General features: G+C 40.7%; 1 protein-coding gene across 1 annotated transcript in view; it reads right to left on the bottom strand.

The window, feature by feature from the left end:
* Positions 1-268: 268 nt before the first annotated feature.
* The window catches only part of LOC149316828 (uncharacterized), a 67,931-nt gene continuing 50,108 nt past the window's right edge, over positions 269-18,091 (bottom strand). Inside the window, exons 2-3 of the mRNA XM_089518766.1 lie at positions 1,125-1,307; positions 269-785 (exon numbers count right to left, since the gene is read on the bottom strand). Of these exons, the coding sequence (XP_089374892.1) occupies positions 534-785; positions 1,125-1,307 (435 nt within the window). The 3' untranslated portion in view covers positions 269-533. The remainder of the gene's footprint in view (positions 786-1,124; positions 1,308-18,091) is intronic.

Raw genomic sequence — 18,091 nt, 5'->3', positions numbered from 1 at the left:
GGAGGAGATCAGGGGCCAGGACCAGGCAGTGCAATCCTCCATAACTGCTTCTTTAAAACCATGTCACGCTTATGTGACAACTGCTCCTCTGTGCTTGTTTGAACTGTCCCTCCCAATTAGTGGTAATAAGTGACTCTGTAAAGATGAGCAAACATAGTGCATTCATTAGCTCCCTGCCAACCTCAACCCTTCCTTCCCCCTCGCCCCCCCACCGACCCTCACCCCCAATCCCCTTCTTCATGGCCAATCAGTGCCACAAATCCCCCAGGGGCTCTGCTCAGCTCCTACTTGGAGAAAGCTAAACACAGCTTGTTTGGCGTGAACAAGTGCTGGCAAAAGGCAAATTAACGACAAGAGTTAGCTTGAAATTATTTTATTCTGTCCTTCCTCTGAAGGATTGTCTTACTCGCTGAGTGAAAATATGCCTGGATCAATAGGCTCCTGCTTAAGAGCAAGAAAGGCATGCTCCAGCCCCATTTATTTCATTCACTTTTGGGTGCAAAAGGGGCACATAATTTACAGGACAGGCGCTGCTAAGCTGTTTTAGAGCAAGAACTAATCACAAGTTCCGGGAAACCAGTGCTGCCATCCATCTCCCGGCTGAACCGCAGGCCCTGACATTCTCCAACCACTATCTCAGCTGTGGTGAATACTTCCAAGTCACTCATAACGTGTCCCCCAACAGTTTTGCCATCTTTGTCAGAGAGGCAGATATGTAGGTGAGGGGCCTCATTCAGAGTTCCAACCAAGGAAACAATTTCATGCCTCTCCTCTAGGTGAACGATCTACAAGAAAAACACAGGAACAGCATTAATAGAAGAAATTAAACAGCCATGGAAGATATTCCCATCTGCCCACTTCCTGAAAAATTCTGAGAATAAGGCAGGGCAATTGCTCAACAAAAGCCTCATCTTAAAGCATCTTCAGATTTCTTTTAATGGCCACTAAGCGAGAGTTTTTCTATTTTCTGTTTTGAGGAAAGCATTGTCTAGACTTTAGTTCTGAAAGAGTGACAATCTATTAAGCCAGTCTAGGAAGTCTAAATGCAGAGGTCAGTTGCAACTGAGAATCTTTCTGGGAATAAATTTTGCATTAAATAAACCTTTATGAATCTGTACTGATACCTTATTAGTATTGGAGGCTTTGTCATTTGCTAGTCTCAGTGTTGCTTTGGTGATACTCCCCACACAAGTCATGACAAAAGGAGATTTTAGCTTCCTGTCCTTCACAAATTTTACCAAGGTGGAAAGGATGTCTTCTCCTGGACCCAACCGCAGAGCGTAAACAGACAGAGCTGCAGGTCCAGCCTATTTGAAAATAAATGTAAACATTAATATATAGTGCAATATATTATTGTTCACTGTCTACATTCCAGTGCTTGATAGTGTATTTTGGAACATATTCCTAAACCCATTCCAGCTGTATTTTGTGAGAATGATTGTTCCCAAATACAATTATATATATATGTATACTACATATGTAAATCTGTTTCATACATATTTGTCCATTCTGGCTTCCTCCCAAGGTATCTTGGGATCTGTTTGTAACAGAAATTTCAGGAAACTTAAATTTCTAGGATTGGCAGAGCAATAGGATTGGCAAGAGGACCTAGTAATTGAAAATCCATAAGTTTATTTCCATTTGTCGACAAAGGAAAACAATGAACTCAGTGGAATTCAAGTTCCAAAAGCTGAGACCCCGAACAAGACAAAATGGCTCTTTTTATATTATTCAAGACAAAGAAGCTTCTTCAATACACCTGATTGGATAATTACAATTTAAACATACAGAATTCTTACAATCAGAACAGAAATACATGCATACATTAAAACTGCATCATCACTCCTTACCCCCTCCTGTAGGAATTCAGTGGCTTTCCTCCTAACCTTGCTTCTGAATGTCCTTATCTCAGTAGTTTATGTTATGTCTTTTTACTGGTGCCAGCTTCCATCCAGGTCAAGATGCACTCCTTATTCCTTTGCTCTAGTTTTCTAAACTCCAAGCCTTTATTTCAAAAACCATCTCTCTGGCTGACAAAGGTGACTCCATCTTTCTATAGCTTTTTTATTTCAACAAGGAATATTTCCACCACATGTTCAGATGGGAACACAGAGCATTCTCTGTTACAGGTCCCTGTGGAGGTAGATTATTAAACCATTTTAAAGCCGCCGTGCAGATACTGTATAACCCTGCAGATATTCAATCATTACTGTTTCCTCCCTAATGTTACCTGTATCTGAAGATATTGCTATACAAGTAACTGGTGCCATTGGCCAGTAGGCACTGATCAATGCATTTAATATGCTAAGCAAGGAATAAGTACAGAAGAAGCATGAAACAAATATGGAGAAAAGAGGTAACAGTCTCTACAGAAACACCACAGGATTAGGACAGACACATGCTCCCAGCCTCAAGGGAAGGCAATGGCAAACCTCCTCTGAATAAATCTTATCAAGAAAACCCTACGATAGGGTCACTTTGGGGCCACCAACTCGCCATAAGTTGGAAACAACTAGAAAACATACTACTACAATAACAACGACGATAAGATAAAATATGCATCTGAGGAAGCAGACTGAAGTCTATGAAAGCTCATGCTGCCAATTTCTTTCTTTCACTTAGTCTCAAAGGTGCAACAAGATCTCTCTACTAGGTAATGATAAAATAACTTATTTTATCAAACAAATTTTCACTGACCCCACTGCTTTGCATACATTATCTTAGTAATACATACAAGAATTAGCCTCAAAGGTGCTACAAGATCCCTTTGCATGCCGATTTTCCAGGCTAACATGGCAATGTCTTTGAATTATACAAGAGTCCTGTAAGGGTGGCCAATGTGATTGTTCCTGTACTTTGTAGGAATGGTGGGGATTTTCAGACCAACTACTGAATGTGTGACTGATTTGATGTTTGCGCCAGAGACTTCTGTCTTATGCTTTAATCTACACAAATACTGCATGTTCCTCACTGTGTCTTAGATATATTGGTTAACCTTTACAGATTCTTCCAGTGTTCAGAGCAAATATGTTTATCGCAGGGGAATATGATAGGGATGGGGAGCAGGGTTACTAATTCTCCTCTACAGCTCTATCAATTAACAGCACTACTTAGATAGTTCAAAAAGATACCAGTTAGGTTTTTATTTTTTATTTTTGGCTGGTACATGGACTCAGTTTGACAGTGTGTGTGTGTATAGACCAAAGGCTGTTAAACAGTAATGTAGAGCTTCATTCTTCAACCCCTGTAAAAGCAGAAAGTAGCATTTCAGTTCTGAATACGCTTTGTGGAAAGCACACTACAGTAACAATCATTCTCAGAGGGTTTGCACAAATGTCAGCAGAAACAACCCTGAATCAAATTTATTAGCTGGTGGGGAGACCTCTAACAATTTTACACAGAGACTGATAAGGCCAGCTGGGACTTTCTTTCAATACTATGTGATTTACAGCCACGGCAGAACTCTCATTCAGTTTTTAGAATATGTAAACAGTTTCTCAGTACTAAATAACATCATTCAGGAAAAGTAACCATTTATTGTATTTAACATTTTCAGCGTTCAATTTCCTTTAAGCTGCAAAATATATACAATATACGCTTATTAAGAAGCAAGTCCTTATGCATTCAACGGGACTTGCATCTGAGTAGACACATTTACACAGTTAGCCTGGAAAATTTACCATCAATCTGTGGAGAGAAATGTCAAAATAATGAATGCTACCAATTAAGCATTGCCATATGATTGTGTAAGGAACCATCTACAGTTACCTGCATGGTTGGAATATTTACTGGCCTGTGTTCTCCTAAGTGTAATTAAGTGAATAATGTTAGTAATTAACGATTAGTAATTAGTACTATTTGGGTTACAAATTACAGTGCAGTCCTGTGGCGTTATGCCAGCTAGAGGGCCAGAATATACCATTAGCAGCAAAATTCTATACATGTCAGATCTAAGTCCAACTGATTTCAGTTGGGTAACTGGATTAAACTGAAGCTTGCAGCCTTAGATATTGCTATTCATGCTGTTCTAACAAGTAACCTCCATTCAATACTTCTGAGTATGGATCCTCAGGATTGTGCTGTAAATTACCTGTGCTGGCAGATCCCAACCATACAGGTAAAAAACAACAGAAAGGGATTTAAAAGCTAACCAATACAAAAGGAAAAAAAAAAGAAATGTTAGAGGTTATAAAATAATGTTCAGTTTATGAAAATTAATAGTGAAAAAAATCATAGGAATGTATATATGTTGTTAAAAACTCTCAGATCAACCAAAGAATACAATCAAATAAGTCGAACTGTCCAACGAATATACAATAAAAAGAACCAAGGTCCTGTTGGGAGGCCTCTAGTCCCTAGAAATGCAATAATCTGCTTGAAGGCCAAAGATGAATCAGTCTCAAATGGTAATATATAATGAGAATTACACTGGTATAATTACAATGCCAGGTGAGTATCATCAATGCAGGGCCTAAGCAGGTGGCTTTGTGGTGTGTCATGATAGGAATGGAACTGAGAGGAATGTGTATTTCCTGTGATCAAACCATTTTTTTTCTCATGTAACAGGATTTCCTCAGAGATACGTGTGTCAGCATTGGGCTTGTAAAGTAAGTCTTTGTTTAACCCATGACAATATAAAACATGCTAAATGACAGACACATAGTTAAAGGAAATCACATGCTATTATGATCACGATCTCTTAGGACTTTATCACACACACAAATTTAAACGTTCTGGGGACCGAAGGAGGACGCTCGTGTGCGCGCGCGGCCGCCCAAAAACGGATTTTATCGCACACAATTCAGTCCTCCAACAGTCCCCGTTCCGTCCCCCGGCGCGCACCCCTTCGCGTCCAGTCCTGATGAGCATGATTTTTGCCTGACAGATTACCTTCCATCGGCAAAATATCACGCCCATCAGGACTGGACGCGAACGGGTGCGCGCCGGGGGACGGAACAGGGACTGTTGGAGGACTGAATTGCGTGCAATAAAATCCGTTTTTGGGCGGCTGCACACGCACACGAGCGTCCTCCTTTGGTCCCCAGAATGTTTAAATTTGTGTGTGCGATAAAGTCCTAAGTGGGTATTTGTCAGCACCATGGTGGAATATTTATAGCTGCAGCCATTACAGTGGAACAGAAAGGGTTAGTCGTGTATTTAGTCAGCCCTGCTAGATAGTTTTACTTTAGACTGGCAGTTCAAGGCTGAGAAGAGACCAAAGAATGAATGAGGAGAATAAATCTTTTAGCAAATCATAGCGATTGGGATGGGATATGTATTACATGGGCACATTTCAATTTCATTTGTTCGTTTCTGCACTATATAGACATTGTGGATCCATTCTCTACTGGGCTTGTGTGGGGCACACCCCTGGCCATCACAGGAAAAGATAACCCTGTTCCACCTTGTTACTGCAAAAAGTAACCAGTTAGCAAAGTACCTCATTGCAAGTAACCCATGACGTCCAAGTTCTGGATATAGAGAAGATTGGGCTGATATAAAGAGAAGACATTCCAGCAATGACATCTTAAAACAATTGCCTTGGCCTGCAGTGTTGGACTCTTTGTGAGTCTGTTTGTAAGTGTAGGTTCCTACTTAGAAATAAAGGCTTACTAACTGAAACAAAAGAGTCAGGAAATGTGTGTTTTTAACAACCACTTGTAACAAGCCTAGAATATGGGAGGGGGGTAATTGGAAGAGACAGAACAGGATGAGAATAAGCCCTTTCATTACAGATGAGACCAATGGCTTGGTCACCCATCTCATTTCTTTGTAGCACCTTTGTCCTTTTGATTTTAGGCTGAATCAGGAAAGCTTTCTCAGCCTGTTACACTAGTCTTTCTTAAGCCTAAATTTCAGGCTGGCTATGAATACTGTCTTCTTACTAGCATTTAAAAATATTTATTTTACAAAGAGAGGTAGGTGTGTGTGTGCGCACGCGTGCGCATGCACACATGCACCATTACACTGAAAAATAAATGTAGCCTTCCCCCTCTCTCTAATTGCTGGATTTCTTTTGCACATATTTGAAAAGATGTCCTTTACATGCTGTTCAATACAATATCTGCTTTTTAAATTTAATCAATTGTTGTGCTTTTCTGAGTCCCAAAGGATGCAGAGTCTTTTGATTTTTCACCCCAACATGTAAACGATTTCCCAAACCTGCAGGAGAGTCATTTCAATTAGTGCAAAGCTGATCATTAGCTAACTAATAAGGACTAATTTTCTATCACAATTATTTCCTAATTAAATCCCAAACTGAGATTTCTAACCCAGATGGTCAGTGATGCTACAGATTTGTTTAAATTTCTTAGATAGTAACAAACTGCTAATTAGGTTCTGTAAATACATTAATTCCCTTGTGATTGAGTTAATAGTATTGCATACTGTCAGTTTATTAGCACATTAATTGTGACAGGCTTTACTTGGCCTGACATATAATCCACTTATCACACACTGGTACTAAAGAGATTATAAATGAAATCATAACTGAAGCCTTTCCTTTAATTCAAGAGTGCTGGTGTCGACATTTGACGTCACAACAAGAAATATTCCATTTCCAAATGATTTAAACATCTTAAGCACTGCAATATCTGAGTACTCTGGAAACATCCTGCCTCCACATACACACACTCACAGCTGAACAGATAATAGAATACTTTTTTCAGTGCAGCATAGTCTCAAAAAAACAAAAGCAACCCCAACCCACCCCAAAGTCTGGTGTGTGTGTGTGTGTTTTCTCTAGAGAGCCCAGTTGTTTCTCCCCAGTTCTGAGAAGCAGAGACAGCTTGAGGGACAGCCTTTTTCAGGTCCAGCTTTGAAAGCACAACATACTGGAGACTTAAAATATGACTGTCACATCTGTTTAGACTTGTCAAGCCTACTGACCGTTACCCCTTTCTTTTAGTTCATGTGGGAACCAATGATACTGCAAGGCACAGCCTTCAGAATATCATAAGGGATTATGAGGCTTTGGGTAGGAAGTTGAAAGAGATGGATGCACAGGTTGTCATCTCATCTCTTCTCCCAGTCGAAGGGCATGGTCCAGAAAGGGAGAGGAAAATAGCAGAGGTGAATAACTGCCTCCGCAGATGGTGCCAGCAAAAATGATTAGGATTTTTGGATCATGGTCTGAGGTTCCACGAGGAAGGACTTCTGGCAAGGGATGGGTTGCATCTCATTTGGCAGTTGGCAAAAACGTTTTTGCCAATAGTCTCAAAAATTTGATCAGGAGGGCTTTAAACTGAGTTATGTGGGGGAGGGAGACAGTATTCTGGAAGGCAAAAGGGCTGGAGAAAATAGTCAAACTGTCATAGAAGGAGCAAGACAAACAGTGCAAGGACCCAACAGTGGGAGGCAAAAAAACATGCACAGACAGCAAGTAAAAGGGACCCATGGTGTGCGATGTCTCTACACTAATGCACAGAGCATGGGAAATAAGCAAGATGAACCTCAACTCCTAGCACAACAAAGCAAATATGATATAATAGGCCTCACTGAAACCTGGTGGGATGAGTCTCATGATTGGAATGTAGGAATACAGGGATATAACCTTTTCAAGAGAAATAGACCATACAGGAAAGGAGGAGGAATAGCCTTATATGTCAGGGACATTTACACCAGTGAAGAGATCCAGGACATCAATCATGGAAGCCAGGTGGAGAGCATCTGGATAAAAATTAAAGGGGAGTGAAACAACAGGGATGTTATTGTGGGAGTCTACTACAGACCCCCAAGTCATATGGAGGAATTGGATGGTGCCTTTCTACAACAGATGACCACACACTCAGAAAGGAGAGATGTAGTAGTGATGGGTGACTTCAGCTATCCTGATATTTGCTGGAGGTCAAACTCAGCCAAATCCTCAAGGTCTAGTAAATTCCTCACTTGCCTTGGAGACAGTTTCATTGTCTAAAAGGTGGAAGAGGCAACAAGGGGGCCAGCTATTTTGGATCTGATCCTAACCAACACGAATGACTTAGTTAATGGAGTGCAAATGGTTATACAATGGAACGGAGAAGCCAGTCATAGTCAGACACACATTCTAGACTTTAGGAAAGCTGATTTTAGTAAACTTAGAGAAATACTGGGGGTGATCCCATGGTCAGCAATACTAAAAGAGAAGGGAGTTCAAGATGGATGGGAGTTTCTCAAAAGGGAGATACTGAAGGCACAGTTTCAAACAGTTCCAATGAGGAAGAAAAGTGGGAGATGTCTCAAGAAACCAGGATGGATGACTAATGAACTTTCAACTGAGCTAAATTTTAAATGGAACATGTATAAGAAATGAAAAATGGGGAAATCACCAAAGAGGAATTCAAACAAATAGCGAGCACATGGAGGCGTAAAGTCAGAAAAGCTAAAGTGCAGAATGAACTCAGGCTTGCTAGAGAGGTTAAAAACAATAAAAAGGGATTTTTGGGGGTATGTCCACAGCAAAAGGAAGAAGAAAGAAACAGTAGGGCCACTGCATGGAGAAGATGGCAAAATGCTAACAAGAGACAGAGAAAGGGCAGAATTACTCAACACCTTCTTTGCCTCAGTCTTCTCAAAAAAGGCAAAGGGTGCTCAACCTGAGGATAATGGAGCAGAGGACAGAATAGGGGAATTTCAGTACAGAATAAGTAAAGAGATAGTAGAGGGATATCTGATTAATCTAAACGATTATACATCTCCAGGACCAGATGAACTACATCCAAGAGTATTAAAAGAACTGGTTAATGTAATATCGGAGCCATTGGCAATAATCTTTGAAAACTCCTGGAAAACAGGAGAAATCCCAGCAGACTGGAGGAGGGCAAACATTGCCCTCATCTTCAAAAAGGAGGAAAAAGAGGGTCCCAAAAATTATTGTCCAGTTAGTCTGACATCTATATCACGAAAGATTCTAAAACAGATCATTAAACAGAGAGTCTGTGAATATCTAGAAGGCAATGCCATAATCACAAAAAGTCAACACGGGTTTCAGAGAAACAAGTCATGCCAGACAAATCTAATTTCTTTTTTTGATAAAATTACCAGCTTGTTAGATGAAGGGAATGCCGTGGATATAGTATATCTTGATTTCAATCAGGCTTTTGACAGGGTTCCCCATGACATTCTTGCAAACAAGCTAGTGAAACATAACTGTTACATGGATTTGTAACTGGTTGAGTGGCTGAACCCAAAGGGTGCTCAACAATGGCTCCTTTTCATCCTGGAGAGAAGTGACCTGGGCTCTGGGCCCAGTGCTAGTCAACATCTTTATCAATGACTTGGATGACAGAATTGGGGGAATACTTATCAAATTTGCAGATGACACCAAATTAGGAGGAGTAGCTAATACTACAGAGGACAGGATCAAAATTCAAAATGACCTGAACAGACTAGAAAGCTGGGCCAAAGCTAACAAAATCAATTTCAACACAGAGAAATGTAAGGTACTGCACTTTGGGCGAAAAAAGGAAATGCACAGATATAGGATGGGGGACACCTGGCTGAATGAGATTACATGTGAAAGGGATCTAAGAGTCCAAGTAGACCACAAATTGAACATGAGTCAACAGTGCGATGCGGCAGCTAACAAGGCCAATGCGATTTTAGGCTGCATCAATAGAAGTATAGTGTCTAGATCAAGGGAAGTAATAGTGCCACTCTATTCTGCTTTGGTCAGGCCCCACCTGGAATATTGTGTCCAGTTCTGGGCACCACAATTTTAAAAGGATATTGAGAAACTGGAGCGTGTCCAAAGGAGGGAGACCAAAATAATGAAGGGTCTGGAAACCATGCCCTATGAGGAACCACTTAGGGAGCTGGGGATGTTTAGCCTGGAGAAGAGATGGTTAAGAAATTATATGATAGCTGTGTTTAAATACCTGAAGGGATGTCATATTGAGGGGGGAGCTAGCTTGTTTTCTGCTGCTCTAGAGACTAGGACTTGGAGCAAGGGATGCAAGCTACAGGAAAAGAGATCCTACCTCAACATTAGGAGGAACATCCTGACAGTAAGGGCTGTTCGACAGTGGAACAAACTTCCTCGGAGTGGAGCGGAGTCTCTTTCCTTAGAGGTCTTTAAACAGAGGCTGGTTGGCCATCTGTCAGGGATGCTTTAATTTAGATTTCCTGCATGGCAGGGGGTTGGACTGAATGGCCCTTGTGGTCTCTTCCAACTCTATGATTCTATGATCTATAGTAAGTATGTATGTAAGTTTATTTCTATAGCATATGCCATTACAAATAATACAAAGTTAAAATCATCTTTAAAAAAAAAAAACTTCAAAAAACCTTGAGGGCTCAGATGAACCTAAATAGACATGAGAAGCAGATACACTAAAACTATATAGCACTGGTTTACAAAGCTGAGGATATTAAAGAATAGTTGGGGTTCGAATCTATCCTGTAACTCAACCATCGTCTTTACAAAGCTTCCTCCTTATAACTGATGCTTTAAAAGCAAAACAGGCTTTCTTTTCAAAAATGCTTGTTTTGGTGTCCCCTAGTAAAAAAGTGATTAAATATGAGTCTGAGTTGTTTGGTACCAACCCTAAGTCTTTGAATAAGGCATTTCTTATATCTTTATAAATTGGGCACTCCAATAAGTAATGAGTTAGATCTTCAAGTGAGTTGGAGCCACATGAATAGACACTTTCTTCCCAGATAGTCCTTTGATAACACCCTGCACCACAGCTGTGGTCATTGACTGACAGCGAAAGGCTGTGAAGGCATATCTCTGTTTGAAGTTAGTTATATTATTTAGATATTGTGGGTAACTGGTTTGGAAAGATAGAGTTAGACAAGTCGAATAGATTAATGGAAGCAGATACGTAAACAAGCAGTACTAGAAGCAAAAAAACATCTAGGTGTAGCCGTGTTGGCCATACAGCAAATCCGATAACATCCAAACAATGATACCTTTATTGGGCCAACCAAAATGAACAATTACATGATGCAAGCTTTCAAAGTCACAATGGCTTCTTCATCAGGCAAACAGGAGAAACAGAAGATGTTCGTCATAGGCCTGCATTTTCTGTTTGGTAGGGAGGGCTATCTGCAGGGTGGCACCTCCCCTTTAGCCATGTGGTCACAGGTTGATGTTCAAATTCAAGGAAATGTAATGTCCATTTGCAATTCAAAAAAGATGATTCCTTGGAATCCATGAGCTTGTGGCTTCACAAAGGAAGGAGACATTGCTAGATTCCAAGGAAACATCTTCCTGTCTTTCTTGATGCCACAGGATACTGACTCCTGTTGGGGCAGATGGATGGGGGGCACTTCCTCTTGGTGAAGCTGGGAATCTGTGTGACTCTTCACAAGCAGGGAAGCCTCCCTTGGGATGCTCTGGAGAAGTCTGGAGCTCCCATAGTACCCTGCTATCATCTAGGTCTGTCTGCCAGGGTTGCAAAGCCAGCAATGGCACCATGCATCAGCAGAGGAAGGTTGCAACCCCATTAGAATGCTTGATGGTATTTAGAGAAACTCTTTTCCCTGCATTTGTATAACTATTGTGAAGACCTTGTGAAGTTTTTTTTAGAGCCAATCAAAAGCAGTGTGTTAGAACAGTGTAAGTAATGTTTTGAACAATGAAATCCTAGCCCAGAGCCTTCTCTCAGACAAAGCTAGGGCACTTCTGCAGCCAAACAAGGGCTTGTACCTCAGAGACAGAGGCACATGTGGTTTCCTGTGTGGCAATCGCTCTCAAGCTCTACCAGAGTGTCTTGTGCATAAATAGAAGAGACAGGTAGTAGGAAAGATAAAGCATCAAATCATCATGAACACTGAACCCAAGGAGAGTGGAAGTCAGTGGTGCTCACTCATCAACCACCCCATTATGTCTAGCTATAAATATAGATTGGGCAGCCGTTTAATCTTCTTGTTTTGAAGAGATTGTGTGTATGTGCCTTCAAGTCACCTGTCAATTTATGGCAACCCCATCAATTTCATAGGGTTTTTCTTAGGCAAGGAATCCTCAGAGGTGGTTTTGCCGGTTCCTTCCTCTGAAATACAGCCTGCAGAACTGGTACTGTAGTATTTTTAGGATACTTGAACAAAAAAGATATTAAAACAGCACAGAAAATGAAAGGGAGTATTCTGAAGAAAGTATTTTATAAAGCCACAGTTTGGGCCACGGTGTAATTTCAAAAGTGTAGGAAAGGTAGCTTCAGATGTAAAATTTCAATGTTTCTTTCATGAGTCATGAGAATGCATATGTGAATGACAAAAGGCCTATAAGTGCATATTTACATTGTCCTCCAAAAATGGTGCTTGGCCTCCTGACAGAATAAAAACGAGCCACAGTTACATACAATTCTATCTCTGAATTTTTTAAAAAAATTATTCCACATTTTTGATATATCAGAACTACAGCCTCCATTTTATAGTCACAGCAGAACTGTAATATATGTTTCTGGTGTAAGTGCATATTCTAGGCCATTGCACCTGACAACAGCTAACTAATCAGAAACCAAGTGTTTCATAAAATTATTATTCCTGCAACTTGAATGTAGTACAAGACAAAGGCAAACTTCCCTAAACTGACAAGAAGCTGCCTCATTAATTGTGTATTGAAATTCCACTCCTTACGCACAGTAGGTAATAAATTCTAAGCAAAGCAGATGTTCTAATTTTTAAAACCATTAAGTTGTGCGTCTGGTACGCAAGGGGGAGGAGCTGTCTAGGGTGCACATAAGGCACTCCTTGAGATATGAAACATTTCCTCTCTTGTACATCTGGGTCAGACTCACATCTCCTCTCTTAGAAGATATTTTATGAACCTGGTGAAAAGCAATTTATATAAATATACATGTAGAACATAAATGCACACAGTACATATGGAGAGTATAAATAACAGTTAACTGTGAATTAAACACATCAAATGAGTTTGTTAATGTTATAATAAACCATGAGAGCAATGTCTGAGTGTGCTGGGTTGCTGCCGGACATGTCAAATTCTAGTGGGGGCTCTCTACCCAAGTTATATTTGTGAGAGAGCATGCCCACACTCTCTCTCCATCTTCTATGGCTCCATATTTCAGAGACCTTAGGCTGAAAAAGTGACAGACTCTTACTTGAAAGTAAACACCCTTGAACCTGGCCTGTATGGCCAGAGAACTATATATATGGCCATCAAAATTGTTGACCTGCATCTCCCCACTCCTGGGATCAATTCACACTATACAATTATAATGTCATTATTCCACTTGAACTGCCATGGCTGTATCCTATGGCATCATGTGGTTTGTAGTATGATGAGGCACTGAAGCTCTCTGGTTGAGAATGATAAATGCCCCTCCCTAAACTGCAGATCCCAGTATTCCCCTGAATGGAACCATTGCAGTTAAACTGGAAGTGTAGCACTATAATTGTGTAGGGTGAATAGGCTCCCGATCTCTCCTTCAGTAACAGTTAGCAAAACAAAATCCATAGTATCATTGGGCTGCATGTATTCCCATCAATGTAGTGGCACCTAAATTGCAGGTGGGACACAAAAACTCATATCATTAAAGACATAGTTTACAGAAATTACTAGAAAAATTCCCACGCTGAGTGAAGGATGGTGGGAATTGTTGCTGAAAAAGTAACTCTTCTAAGCTCTCTTGAGATGCCACAATGCAAAACTAGACATAGGGGAGACAGAAAGAGAAACAGGGCTATTGCTTTCAACTCCAGCCATGCTCATTTCAGTGTGTCATGCCAGACTAAGAAGTTTATCGCACGGGCCCTAAAATGGGCCCATTGTGCACGGAATGGGATGGGGCTAAGAACTGTATTTTATTGCATGAGGGAATGCCACTGCTGCCTCCAGGCATTCGAATTGCATCCTCCCTCCGTTCTAGAGGGTGCGATTTCTGAGAACGCTTTAGAACAGTTCTCAGAAATCACGCCCTCTGGAACGGAGGGAGGACCCGATTGGGATGCCCGGCGGCAGCGGCGGCATTCCCTTGTGCAATAAAATACAGTTCTTAGCCCCATCCTGTTCCATGCATGCCCGTGCGCGTACACGTTTTGTAATGCAACGGGCCTGTTTTGGGGCCCGTGTGATAAACTTCTACGTCTAGCAATGCCACTGCCACCCAAATGACATACTGTGAGCAGTACAGCTGAAAATTGGGTGTTCTTGCCCGCCAATCCAGAATCAAAATGCAATTTTCTGACTTAGGAGGTGGGCTCAAGTAACTGTTTGATTTGTGCTACATCAGTCCAGTCTGGGTCTTTAAAGCACGTCTTTGACCGTCAGTCAGAAACATTATCTTCCTAGTAACAAATCAAATAAATCATAAGAGTGTGCTAAAGGATATTGCAATCAGAGCTATCCTGTGGCTTTGTGATATCTCACAGAGGCCACAACTTGCCTTTAATGAAGGACACTGCCATAAAATGTCCTTGAATCAAATGTGCTCCAATGGCCCAACTAATTAGCACAGGATTCTCAAAGCATAAACTGCTGAGCATTAGAGATTATGTTTACTTACTTTCCAGTTAGTTCCATCCCACCTGCAAAATAAAATAAAATAAAATAAAATAGGCAGGGGGATGGAAGAAGCTCCCAAAAAATCTGTTGTGAGAGCATGACTGAGAGGTTTGCTATACAGTGGGCCCTTGTTATCCACTGAGGTTTGGTTCCAGGACCCTCGTGGATAACAAAATCTGTGGATGCTGAAGTCCCATTAAATATAATGGCACAACAAAATGGTGTCCCATATATAAAATGGAAAATCAAGGTTTGCTATTTGGAATTTATACTTTTTGGAAATATTTTCAAGCCATGGATGCTCAAATCCATGGATAAAGAGGGCCGACTATGTTTTTGGTGTTCAGGAAGATGATTACTATTTATGTTGCAGAGTTCCCAAAGGTTTGGCTCAAATACCAAATCTGCAAAAATATTCAGAAATGTAGCAAGAGTCCTAATGTGGTGTTACATTCCAATGGGTTCAGCCTATCCTCTTGATTGTGTTGCGATGTTGGTACTTTCAAATATTGGTCTTTGAGAGATGTTGTCTTTGAAGGGAGGAGCTCTTGTGGCCTTAGTTCCCCTGAAAAAGGTAAAGGTAGTCCTTTGACATGAATGTCCAATCGTAACCAACTGTAGGGAGCAGTGCTCATCTTGCTAAGCCAAAGAGCCAGTGTTGTCTGAAAACTGCTTTGTTGGTCATGTGGCCAGCATGACTGCACCAAAGGCTGTTACCTTCCCACCGAAATGGTACCTATTTATCTATTTGTATTTGCATGCTTTTGAACTGCTAGGTGGCAGAAGCTGGGATTAGTGACGGGAGCTCACCCCATCATGCAGCATCAGGCCTCAAATTGCCAACCTTCTGATCTTCCAATCGTCAAAATTGGCATCTTAACCACTAAGCCACTGCATCCCCTTAGTTTATTAGATCCCCTCACCCTGATTAAAAAAAAAAACACTTTAAAAAACCCTCTTAACTTTTCCACCAAAACTAGCCTCTAGGAAGAGGTATAGTTTTGTTGGTAAATGCTGTTTTGGCCCCCTCCCAAAGGAAACAAAAAACAAACAAAAATGCATCTGAAAATAAGCAAAATTGACTTCTACTTGCTGAAAATGCCACTTCTGGCTGCTACTGACCATATGCCCATGGGCCCCTGAGGAATAGGTGTGTTGAAAATGGCCCTTAGTTTGGCTTCCTTCTCCATCATTTTATGGCAGACATGTTGTTTATGCAACTCCTGATAGATGGATAAAAGGAGCAAGGAGGTAAATACTTACATATTAGGTGATATAACAGATTTTCTTGATGAGGTCTGATGTTTGTTTTAAAGAAATTCTCGAACCTCTTATATGTTTGTAAGGATGAGGATGCAGATAATAATAATAATAATAATAATAATAATAATATGCTACAACAATAATTTAAATAACACTTTGATGCCTTTTCATCTTGCCAAAAACCTGCTGCTTAAGGTGGCTACCTCACTCTGTAAAATGATAGAGTTGGCCCTGGAGCACCTACCTGGCTCTTCAATAGATGCAGGATGGGTAAAAGATAAAGGACAGATAAAACAAAGGACAACAGAGTTTTCAATAATGTTCTGAGAGAACTCAGGCAATAGTTTTTGACATAGGAAAAGTAGTTCTACAAGGAGCCACTAGTAGTGTCTGAGAAATGTGGATCTGCTAGTTCTGTGGCTTGGGCATCTTTGTTCTAAAGCAGTGGCCTCACCAATCCTTCTGCAGCTCTTTCACATCCATCAGGACCTAGACTGTGGCATCAACTATCTGCCACCTGAAAAAACTGCCACAAACACTCCACAGATTCCTAATACATTGCAGATCTTTGTGTAACTGTAAATTGCTTTGGGAGGCAACTATGGATGAAATGGAGGAAGAGGAGGAGGAGGAGCCAATTATGATCACAAGGAAAAACTCAGACCTAATGTGTAATTGGAAAGGCTTTATCCTATAACACATCTGCACAGAAAGTTGTGTTTTTGCTGTAAGGCAGCTGTTTCTACAAACTAGCTGTAAATGGAAGTCACTGCTAAATTGGAAAGACTTAGTACAATGCATTACCAGAATTGTGTTGTTGTCACTTCATTTGCCAGTTGTTAGTTCCCACACTGCACTAAAAGGAGCAGCAGAACAAATCATGTGGGACAGGAGAGACAAATCAAACCCCAAAACACTTCCCTTCTTGTGTGATTATATTTAATAAAGGCCTTGCTCAATCTGTGCCATTTCTGATGTTAAAAAAGCCAGGAGAAAGCCAGTGTGGATTATTGTTCCTTTAAACAAATTACTTGTATAGGAAATATTTGTTGAGCAAATGTGAAAGTAATAATAGTTTTCCCCAGGGGACTTAGTGGTCCTAGCTATGCCTTACTTATATTATACCACAAAATGTTGGTTTTTACAGAAGACTAGGATACACTACAGTATATCTGACTGCATTCATAAGCAGCCGGCATTACATGGTATCAAAAGCCAGCTTGAATTTCTTCACAATTGAGGACTTATCAACAGAGATTCAACACTGCAGCACTCAGAAACATGGACTTCATCCAGACCCACTTCTACTTGTCTTCCAGGAAAATCTGGCTGAGAACTGATAACACTGGAAGAACTGTATCTCACTTTAACTGCAGAGGGAAATAAAACACTCCTAAGAAAAGGCAAGTTGCCATTTTGTAACCCTGTTTCAGGGAAGAAGTTCTGGCACTTGGTAATACCTTTGTATTTCCAGATGCAGATGGTCCAAAAGATAAAGAGGTCTATACACAGTTCAGATCATTCTCTTCAAATACTCTTTTTACAGATGAAAACTGGGACATGTGTAGCCAAGCAACCTCAAAGCATGGTCAAGATGGTAAAAGGTATTAATGAGAAAGAGCAAACAAGCTAGGAGATGTTGCAACAGTTTGATTTTGTCTGAGCCTACTGGGAAGGGAGAAATTCTTCTCTTTTCTTCTCTGCTTTGACTTCTGCCCCTTCTTAAATTAATTGTGTGCAAACTATTTTAAATCAGTTTGCAGCAATTGAAGCCAGCTGAGGACAAAGAGGAAAATGAGGAATAGGAAAGTTAAAATGGGGCATTTTAATACAAGCTGAAAAAGTGGGATGACAGAATTACTGAGGACTGTCAGAGAGTATGTCCTCCAGAGGACTACAGGGTCAGCTGGAAGACCTCAAGATTTATTCCCTTCCTCAAGACATTAGATTAAGCCTATAGCCCTAATCAACCAGGATGCTAAGATTCTATCATCTATTTTATTAGCTAGACTCAGTTCATTCATTGCGCAATACATTAATCCTGACCAGGTCAGATTCATTCCTGGCCACAAGTTGGCTAATGTGGTCAGGAGGGTATTGGGTGTAATATTTCAAAGCTGTCAGACTAATGAACCTTTACTCCTGATTTTGTTGGATGCCCTGAAGGCATTCGACAAGGTGGGCTGGTCCCTTTTATTTGGCTTATTGAATGAAATGGAGTTTGGGAGTAAATTTTCTGGCCTTATTCGTCGGGTTTATGAGGACTCACAGGCCTCCATATATGCCAATAGAAGGGACTCCCCCCCACCAATTGTGCTCCAGAGGGGCACCAAGCAGGGATGCCCCCTCTCTCCTATTTTTTTCCCCTGGCAGTTGAACCAC

This window comes from Sceloporus occidentalis, unplaced genomic scaffold (assembly GCF_023333645.1).
Source record: "Sceloporus occidentalis isolate IW3139 unplaced genomic scaffold, rSceOcc1.0.p SCAF_3, whole genome shotgun sequence".
NCBI classification, from domain to species: Eukaryota; Metazoa; Chordata; class Lepidosauria; order Squamata; family Phrynosomatidae; genus Sceloporus; species Sceloporus occidentalis.
Note: the sequence above shows the minus strand (reverse complement) of the source record. Positions and strands in the feature narration are given on the sequence as shown.